The following is an 11,114-nucleotide window of genomic DNA, read 5'->3' as shown; positions in this document are numbered from 1 at the left end:
GACAAGGAGTTACGAATGTCGTAATGTGAAGCCTTAGCATATTGTCCCCTTTGACTGGATGTGAAGGAGAGTTTGTTAAGTATTTTGAAAAAGAAGATAAGGTTAAGTTTCAGTCTCCTCATCCATAAAGGGTCAAGCCCTAGTTTACTACACCTCGAATTATATGTCAAGACACTATCAGGTCCAAGAGTACGAAATGTAAATCGTCTCTGTACTGATTCCAGTCTTAACTTATCCTTTATGCGCGTGCTACTAAGGAGAAACGCGCAGTAGTCGAGGAGTGGTCGAACACAGACTTTGTACATTAGAATACGAGATTCGCTGTTATGAAGGTTTCGAGTTATGAAACCTATAAGGCGTTGAGACTTGGACGTTTGTTTCATTACCTGTTCAGTAAACGACAAGTCATCGGAGTACCTAAGTCCTAGATCTACTACTGTGTGTAACCTAGATAACATTTCCCCATTTATGGTAAGATTAAGGTTGAGTGATGTATCACCGAAGCATAGCCAACCACATTTAGCTGTATTGAGCTCCAGCTGCCATTTTGAGCACCACTGTGCTACCTTGTTAAGCTCCATGCTGATGCAATTTCGAATATTGCTCAGCTCATGTGGAGAAAATGAGTACACCACCTTAAGATCGTCTGCAAACAAAAGAGACTTACCCACACTAAAACACTCACAAATATCATTAATGAAAACTAAAAAGAGCAAAGGACCTAAGACACTACCCTGAATTACCCCACTTCTAACAGGGACTGCGTTCGACAATGAAGAGTTGATTTTAACTATTTGATGTCGATTGGTGAGGAAGGAATCAAACCAGGCTAGTAACGGGTTTTCGACCCCATAAGATGCGAGTTTACCTATGAGAAGTTGGTGGTTGACCATGTCAAAGGCCTTAGAAATGTCCAGGTATAGCACTAATACTAGATATCCTTGGCTACGAAGCGAATAGACTAAATTAAAGAAGTCAAAATGACATGTCATACAAGATCGATTTTTAAGAAATCCATGTTGCGAATCACCAATAAATTGTTCAGTCAATAAATAGTTGGATAGTTCGTCACTAATAATTTTTTCCATAATCCTAGAGATAACTGGAGTAATATTTATTGGCCGATAGTTGTTCATGTCAGTCTTATCTCCGGATTTGTAACGTGGTATGATGTACGCGGTTTTCCAACGGTCAGGATAAGAGCCTGATTCCATAGAGAGGGTAAACAGTTTGAGGAGAAGAAGTTGGATATCTGGACCACCATATTTGTAGAGAAATGATGAAATCCCGTCTGCACCGTGACCTTTCGAAACCTTGAGCTTATTTATAACCTTACTAATTTTCAGACATGTGAAGGAGATAGATTTAATGGAGTTACCAGTCAAGCATATAACTCTAGAAACAGAGCCATTTATGGATTCTTTGTCATTTGCAAAATTACCACTGAAAAGGTCTGCTATAGTTTTTGGGTCATATATAAAACTATTATTATGCAGGATGCATGGTATATCAACATTTTGAGTTGATTTAGCACGTTTATTGTAAAGGAGGATTAGGTTTTGCACTTTTGAGCTAGTACGTAGTGCTAATAGCTCTTCATTGATGGCTTTTAACCTATGTTTCTCTTTTATTTGGTTAAAAATTATTGTTATTTGTGTGACTGCTGTGAAGTCGTTAGATTTAAAATAACGTTTCTTTAGGCGTCTTAGTTTATTACGATATTTAGCTGGTATATATAATACGTAATGTTTACTAATCCTGTAAGTCCTAATTGGTGCACAGGAGTCTAGACAAGAGTTAACAATCAAATAGAATATGTTGATTGCATCTGTCAGACTATTACATGAGAAGAATTCATCCCAGTCTGAGAGTTTGATCAGTGAGCGCAAGAGGTCCCAGTCTGTATGCTTATAGTCTCTATAATTGCAGGTTTTTTGAATTGGTCGGTTGTAGGAGGGACAGATGGGGAGAGCACAAGTTACTAACCTATGATCACTGCTTTCAAACTCGTTGTATACTTGTACAGATAGGGGAATGATATCTCTACTAAATATTAGATCAAGTGTATTATCACCCCTTGTTGGGGTACGAACCCACTGTGACCAGCAGTACAGATTAAGGATTGATAAAAATTCATCATTGCTAGACTGACAACTACCGGTACTCCAGTTAATCCCAGGATAATTGAAATCACCAGTGATAATCTTAGCGCTGAAGTTTAGAGTAGATGCGTGTATAAATGCATTGATAATACAATCATTCAAATTATCAGTACTATCAGGAGCTCTATATATACAACCTAGGAGTAGACTATGGTTTAGGGTATTGATTGATATCCAGATCGATTCTGGTAAACTATTCAAGATACTATCTTCAACTTTATTAGTTGTTAAGGTATCCAAAGCAAATATAAGACAACCGCCTCCTCGCTTAGTTTCTCTGTCACAGCGATAGAGTCGATAGTTTTGGATATTTAATTCGGAATCGGCCACTGCTGGATAACACCACGTTTCAGTGATAAGTATAAAAGAAGGCTTGGCTAGAAAGGCTAAGGTTCTCAAGGCTGGAATTTTGTTCAGAAGTGAAAGTGCGTTAATACGTAATAAATTTAAAAAAAGAGTGTGTAGTGTAAAAAAACCGAGAGCATCCTTATCGAAGGTATGAGTTCTAGCTATGCCTGGACTATGGTTCAATGTGTTTGCTGGATCGCATGGGCTATAGCATGAGCGAATTGTAGTGCTAGTGGAACAAGGGATCTCTGGAGGCCGAAAAAAAAAATCCTTATTTTGGTAAGGTTGAATAATTTGTTGTATTTGTTTTGGTGGACAATTAAGACAGGTGCCTACATGTTGGGGTTGCGTTGATGGTGCATAACCTAGTATACCATCTTCTCCACTGCGAGAGTGATGATAAGAGTTACATCTTGCAGGTTTATTATTTATTACATATGGGGGAAACCATGGGGCACGTTGGTTTATTGCCGTCTGTCTAATAGTAGGCCTGCTTCCATGATGGTTGTAGTGGCCTTCTTGTGTAACGTTTGAACGAAACGTGTCCTTATAACCTCCCTTACGATGAGTAGGGTTAGGCATAGTTTCAGAAATTATACTTTTGTTTGGTAAAGCCGTTGAAATATTTTTGGTAACCGGTTTGGAACTAAAAGGCTTTTTATTTACTTTCTTTTTAATTGATATATTCTTTTTAGGTTTAGCAGTGTTTTTATGAGCCTTCACAATAGAATCAGGTGTACGATCCTTGGCTTCCGATATTACACTGGAAAGAATGATATTAGAGTCTCCATCAGATATGTCCTGGTTATCTAGGGCCACTAGGGGTATGAGAGGCAAACTAACACACTGCATTGGTATATCAGTACACTGACTAACATGAGATAAATTAGCTGCACCTGTGGGTTCAGCTGCTGGCGCGATCATATTTGTTGTGACCTCAACAATGTTATTTTCGTTTATGGTACGCTTTTGTGTTAATCTTTGATTTGTGGTTTTGTCTGAGACTATACGAGCGTTTTTAAACTTCGTATGCGCACAAACAAGCTGTTCAGATTCTATCAAACGTTCCGCTAATAAATGGGAATCGAATCTAAACAGGATAGGGCACGAGTATTTTTGATGCTTTTTGTTAAGTCGGATACATTGGCATGGACTGTCCTGGAGGTTAGCTGCCTTTAGTATCGAGTTTCTTACAGTTTTGATGGCAACCTTGTCAGGTATATTATATATAATCACGTTATTTCGTGAGATTATTCGCTTGGTGACTTCGCTAGCTATCGAGTCAATAACTGATTCTACTTTGATCCTGTCTTCGAGTTCAGAAGGAACTATGTCCTTTGACAACAGCAGTCGAAGGGGTGACAGTGTCTTTAGTTCTAGTTTAAGATCATCATGCTTTAATAAAGAGCCCGCAAGTGACTCCACTTTAGAACGCATATCACTTAATTGCTTAAAGACGGCGGCTAATTCGCTCTTTATAAGATCGATACCATCTGTTCGTGAGTTAGAACTCATTATTAAGTTAGACATAGAGTCATCCAGCAACATGTGTGGAATAAGTCCACTCCCACTATTATCTGGTGCAACAGGAGTTGCAGAGCATGGGGTAAAGGTAAGACCAGAGTTGACATCTGAAGAACTAGGACTTTTTCGAGCTCGTTTTTGTGTCAGTCGAACCATTTTTCTTCAAGGGTTAACTGAATGTTATTATTGATTAATAAACTAGAGTTTAACGATATATAAGCACTTTGTAATAAATACCGTGTGATCGTAACGCAAACTTCAAACGTACCGCAACTATATATATGAATGACGGTACTGGGAAGACAATATATCTACACATTTAACTGTTCACTCACTGTACGACAGTTACACTTGTGGTCCTCAGTTATATCACCACTCAATGTAGAAGGAAATGTGTTTCGTATGAAACAAATGAAGGTACTGGTACTTATAACTGACATTTCCTATATAAAATGCCCAATTGTTATGATTCGCTGAGAGAATCATGTGTTGTTGACAGATGAAACTGAGTTTGGAGACAAGCATTGAGTGTAAGTGATTAGGTGGGATACAATGTTTTATAAGTGAAAGTGAGAAAATGCACTGAATGTTCCGTCAAGTGGTGTATGTTGATCAGTTGAAACGTATTACTGAATCTATAAACTGTGAAGATAATTTTCATTTTTGTATTGTTTGTTTGAATCGTTACACTGGTGTTTTCGACTGCAATTGATAAGTCTCTTATTGATATATGTGCACCGTGTGAGGATTGTTTCAAAGTCTCCTTGAGTCACTGGTATTGTAGGTAAAGATGGTTGGTGACTAGCGGTGTAATCAATTGCAGTCTTTAATATTATTTGGAAGATTCAACAAACAATACAAAAATGAATTAAATTGTCACACATTTTGCAGGTTAGTATCTGGTTTGATTATTTGGATTCTAGTCACTGAGTGAACATCAACTGTGAGATGCATGTATATATATATATATATTGGCTGAACATTGATCACCTACGCAACACAGAGCGATGTAAATCATAATTTGTGGAAATGTTGGATAGTGACCACTGTATCAGTTATGAGAAATTGTAAGGAAAGATGGATAGTGGCTAGCAGTAGAACCCACGACGAGCGTTTCGTCCTATCTGGGGCTCGTCAGCCGGATGTACCTGCATCTCAGACTTGTTGATGTTCATTCTGGGACTCGAACCCAGTACCTTTCGCTTCAAACGCTATCGCGTTATCCACTCGGCCACTGAGTCCTGATAGCCACTTGCCTGTGCGATAACGTGAAGTTGAAATTCATTTTATATTGTCCTGGATGCAGGTACATCCAGCTGACGAGTCCCAAATAGGTCGAAACGCGTGTTCTGTATTCCACTGCTAGCCACTATCCATCTCCGCTTGCAATGCTTGTGAATTAAGGCTATATCGAGGCAATACTCACAGTATGCACATATGCCAATAAGAGACCGACCAGTTGCAATCCTAAACTTCAATGGGAAGATTCAAACAAACAATACTAAATGAAGTTATGAGAAATATTTCAATTTCTTGTTTTGACTGCTCTTTACATGGTGCAAATAAATTGTTATACTTAAAAGAGAAATCATATTTTTCAAGTGTCCTTTTCTCTTCACTTTATCATATAAGATGAATTACGAAATGAAAAATTTGTTCCTGTGAAATGGATCAAAAGTGGAACGTTAGTAGAGTATGAACCGATGGGGGGTATGTTAAAAATTATCCATATTGCACTAACCATTTTCACACTTAAATACATCATTTTGTTTCCAACAATTTAAACATTCTACAAGCAATTTTGTCCAGCTATCAAATAATATCTAGGCATCCATCTCAAATGACTTTTCAGTTACCTTTATTGAATACACATTGATTCATTGCTGAATAATAAAAATGATCAAGCAGCCATTTCGAACTAATAATGAAGTCTTCACTTTGATGAATTCTACTTTAACACAGTCACAAAACGATAGATAAGATGACAGGAGCTTCGAAAACATTGAGCGTCAGTTAGTTGACTGTGTATTGACGAGAACGTGTGTGTTTTGTCTTTCGATTCATGTGATATTGAATTTTACTGACGTGAGGAATTCGATGAAACGTTCCATATAATTGTGAGTTCCTTGAGAACGATTGTCTAACTTTTGATATTCTCTTCTTTGTCATAAGTGTCCAATAAATTAACGGTTTAAGCAAGCATGTCTCTGAATGAAGATTTATCAAGCCAGTTTCAGAATTTATTTCACAATGTGAAAATTCAATGCAGTCCGCTTTGCTATGTCCAGTGAGAGTATCGTGTGTACATACCTAAATGAAAACAGTCATTGGAATCCACCAGTTTCATCTGTCAAAATTCATCGTTCCTACTCGACATTCAGAGTGTTTCCATTCAATTGAAACGTTCTGTGGTGCAATGCTAGTTGAATTGAAAGTGTACTAAATATTGCATGATGCATCGTGATGACAATTTTCCACGAAAAGTAATAGTCACTTATTTCCGAAATCACTATCATATTGTAGTAACCTACTTTTCTCGACGAGAACGCGATTGGTATAATGGAAACATTTATTATTGTAACCAATTGTACCAGTGATTGTTTTACTGCACTCGTTTTGTTCAACTGTATCAAAATCATTTATCGTTCCGTTGTCCATCTTGTTCGTGAGAACTATCTTACGCTCTGCCATTTTGATTGTACTCTTTGGTATGTCTCGGTATTCTTTCGATACCACGAGATCGCCAATAAATATATCCTATCCAATAACAGTCTTCTAGTTTTCGGCCAAGCGAGGAATTGAAGTCGTTATCTGGCGCCTAATCTTATTGTAGTGGTGATCATAGTCTATCGTGACTCGACACCCATCTACAATATCATTGAATTGTAGATATATGTTATATAATTCTCTTTATTTTTGTTTGATAACTTGAAATGAAATCGCTTGATTATTTTCACAGAATCTTGTGCAAAATACAACTCCTCTGAATCATGTGAAAACGCAAGACCATCGGATATAGCATGTATTTGGTGTGACAAAAATAACACATGCATTGATATTTATAATCAGGATACTGAATACTTGAAAGAAAATAATTGCCGTGTTAAGGTTAGTGGTTTTTCGTCTTTTTCAATGTCATCAAATTCCAAAGTTGAAATCATGAGTCAATTGAAGCTAGACCACCATCGAAAACCTGGAAGCACTGGACGGCCGTTTCGTTCTACTATGGGACTCCTCAGCAGTGCGCATCCACGAACCCGCTCTCGTGAGCGAGATTCGAACCCAGGACCTACCAGTTACGAGCCAGAGCCCTTAACCAATAGACCACTGAGCCGGCATTCAACGGCTCAACGTCTTTTTCAATGTCATCAAATTCCTTATTCCGAGTAAAAAGACTTAGCCTGATGAACGTTTTAATGTTACGAATAAGAACTGACTTGTATTCTTCCCTCAGTAGCTTAACTAAAACTGCATACGTTGGCGATATCTAATCCGATATGAGTACAAAGCTTTCTTATCATGGATAGAGTGAACAATGGATCGAAGAGTTGTTTAACACTTGTTCTCCAAAAACATAACAATTTTTCAGCTCACTGAATGTATGGTTATTTCAAATATACACTATGAAACTATCCATATGGTTTGCTATAAAATACCAATGTAACCAATTAGAGTGAAGAAGCGTAACTTGTTGAACATTGCGTACTATATCTTAGTAATCAGTGAGAGTTTGTAGACGCCCATTACTTAAGACCAGATCAAGGATTTCTGATTCTCTATTGAGAAATTTATAAACTGGATGGATTGTTTTAATAAACCTGTCAAGTATAAATTTGTTAATTTATATTTCGGTTATGATTAGATATGACATCCGGGACATAAATTTCATCACACAAATGGGTCGTCAGTTGATTGTAGGTTAGTGTGTACTTATCACGCTGATTGTCAATTCCGTAATAGATGTTCTAAATGTTTGTACAACTGCACATTGTGTAACTAGTAGTTGAATTCCCTACTATCATTGTTACTGACAGTGGTGTACAAAGATTATTGAATTAATCGAACAGTATTTAATGATAACTGACAAATGCAACCGTTTTGTTTATTCAAAAGAGACCGGATGTTAACGATTCGAGTACACAAACACCAATCAAATACATTCAAACAACGTCGGCAACCACAGAAGTTCAGGTGAGAGAAACCCTAAAGGAAATCAGCATTGTAACTGATCAATACTTAGTAAATATTTGATATTTTATAATAAATTCTACTGCTTTATTTTCCTTTAGCATACGACCGCCGGAATAACCGAAGAAAACGGACAGAACAAATCACTCCAGTATTTATATATTGTGATACCGCTGGTCGTTTCCTTCTTTGTTTTATGTATCGGTTGTGTCATTTGGAGATGGTTGTATATGAAAAAGAAAAGGAATTTATAATTCTCAGAAAGATCTTACGACTTGTTCTTATTATTATTGTGGCCAAGATGTTTCTATTTTGTATTTCATTAGAAAACCGCTCGATTGTATTACTCATTTCAATAAGTTGAACGATTTCTTTGTGCAACTATGTGCATTCCTACGCTTGTTTACGTATTACCTGATGTATTCCTGTTAATAAAATATTGAACGTGACTTTTCACATTCGCCTAATTGTTTTCATTCAATAAATACTGATCTATTTTACAAGTGTCTCACAGTGTCTTATTAGTGTTATGTATACGAGATTTTGTGATAATTGTAATCACTAGTGAGTTTGTTTTGAATGTCCATTTTCTTAAAGTCTTACAAATGAAATATATCACTTGGGATTACCGACAGTCATTAGTTTTAGCGAATCTCTAGTCAAACTCTTCCAACTCATAATTAAGCACTTCCCTGCCAACATGACTTGACTATTCACTGTCCATTAAATACTAGGTGACAATCTATTGTTGACTTCGTGTTATCTAGAGTGATTATGATTTCTTCCATTATTTTATTGTTCCGAAGTTTGCTGTAAAGCTGATTTAAAGGGTGTTGATATTCAGAATCTTGGACATACTTTGGACATTTTCTGCAAATTCTTCAAAGTGATGATGTACTTTGAACATATGGAACACCTATGGTATATTTTGTACTTATTACTTTGTTCGTTGGTTTGGCTTCGAGAAACTAACCGATGCTGTACATGTTTTTTGCCATTGGGCATCAAGGAATGTGGAAGACCTATTCTGAAACGTAGATTTGCACTCTAGATGTGCTTACCTTTCTACGCTTGGTTATGTAGCAGTACATACAGGACCATGAGAGTGAATGTCAATCATTTTTACGTATTACTAGTCAGTATTCCACATTTCATTATTTGTGATCATCACACCCAACCACCCACCACGAATCCACACGGAATAAAATAGAACTGAATGTTATATACAAGTACTTGTCAAATGCCACTGTGTCAAGAATAATTCACAATTCCCTCCAATCATTAGTATTCTTCAACTGTCAATTACTCTTCAAGTTCCTATGAATAGCCATACCTTAGTTTTGTAATTGTGGCCTAGTTGAGTTTCGTTTCAGATCAATAGTCTCGTGTGTATCATAGGTATATAGTTTCGAATCACCAGTTTGCGTCCCTGATCGTTCACACTACTAAAAACATACAAAAATACGTTTTACGGCATATTTATACCGGTTAAATGTCAAATTTACTGATGACGCCTGAGAAAACGTTCATTTTAAATGAATAAATGCACAGTAACTGCAAGGTTTATTCATACTAGATAGTCTCCTACAGTGTAAGACATTATTCATGAGTTATTACTAGTAAATAGTACAAAATGAACTTCCTATCCTCGATGACCGCTTTGGAGCCCATAAAAATAATCACATCGTGTGGATTATGAGTAATGTTTGTGATGTGTGGGCGAGAATGATAATGATTGGTTGTCTCGTTGAGTCAGACATTAGAGGGAATGACAGCTGTTATATGTGTTATATATATTCCCCTATCCTTATTATGTATTGACTGTTTCTAGTTGATGGACACTTATTGATTGACTGTTCTTTGTGTCGGATTTTGGTGTGAAATATATTGACGTTATAGTCAGGCTAATCTCGTGTTCTTGATCTGAGTTCTGTTGAAGTCCTGTAGAATAGACACTGGGTGGGAATCTAGTGTAGATATTCGTCTAAGATAAATTAGCGTCCCACATACGTGTAAGAAGTAAAAGGACTGTTATAACAAGAACCCCTACTGTTATAACTAGCATCCTCTCCTTTACGTTTATAACAATTGGCGACGGCATCCTTACGTTTATAACAGTTTGTAAAACTATCTCAAGGCTGATAATAAGTAATCATGTGGATAGTTACGAAAATTCGAATAAAATTGATTCCAGGTTCATGTATATGAGTAATCACTCCAGAAAATCTATTTCATTCACTTATCTACAAAATAATAAGACCACAGCTTTGTTTAAGGTTGCTTCAATTCATTGATTATCAGAACAAATTTCGATGGGTTAACTTGACATATGTCAAGTTGCTCTTCGGGTCAATTTTATGAATATAGTTTGACTTATACCCAGAATTAATATTCCAAGAGTCTCGATTTCAAGTACAGATATTTTATTGTGACTACCGAATTCGTAGGCGTTCGAAAACATATTGGATCGAAATCAGACGGTTGAATAAAAACTTCAAATCCTTATATCGGTCAATACTGAATGAGATGCTCTAATCCGTTACAGAGCAATGATGACATTTTATTCTGGTAAATGTTGATTACTCATATTTATTTACGAGTTGGAGACTATCTGTATTCCTGTCTGAGCAAACCTCAATGAACAAGACTATTTCAAAACTCTAACGAAACGATGACTGAAATGGGTGTCCCTGGCACATAAAAATCTGTGGGATGGCAAACACCAATTTTTCTTTAAAATTCTTGGTGAACTGACAGTGAGTCAAAAAACGATGATAACAGGAATAATGAAGGAAAACAAGGAGAGTGATGATATACTGGCCTACAGAAATCTGATCGATATACTGAGCAGGCGAATATTAATACTTGTGATATGTGTAGTATGATGATTTC

The 11,114-nt window shown here is 36.6% G+C and overlaps 1 protein-coding gene across 1 annotated transcript; it reads left to right on the top strand.

Annotated features, from left to right (window-relative positions):
* Positions 1 to 5,737: 5,737 nt before the first annotated feature.
* On the top strand, positions 5,738 to 8,476 carry Smp_202420 (unnamed protein product; the record flags this gene model as incomplete). The annotated part of the gene is made up of 3 exons (XM_018792841.1): positions 5,738 to 5,744; positions 6,994 to 7,142; positions 8,324 to 8,476. The coding sequence occupies 3 exons, from the start codon at positions 5,738 to 5,740 to the stop codon at positions 8,474 to 8,476; spliced, it is 309 nt and encodes a 102-aa protein (XP_018644652.1).
* Positions 8,477 to 11,114: the final 2,638 nt, after the last annotated feature.

Source organism: Schistosoma mansoni (assembly GCF_000237925.1).
Source record: "Schistosoma mansoni, WGS project CABG00000000 data, chromosome 3 unplaced supercontig 0220, strain Puerto Rico, whole genome shotgun sequence".
NCBI classification, from domain to species: domain Eukaryota; kingdom Metazoa; phylum Platyhelminthes; class Trematoda; order Strigeidida; family Schistosomatidae; genus Schistosoma; species Schistosoma mansoni.
This window is presented reverse-complemented; position numbering and strand designations above follow the sequence as displayed.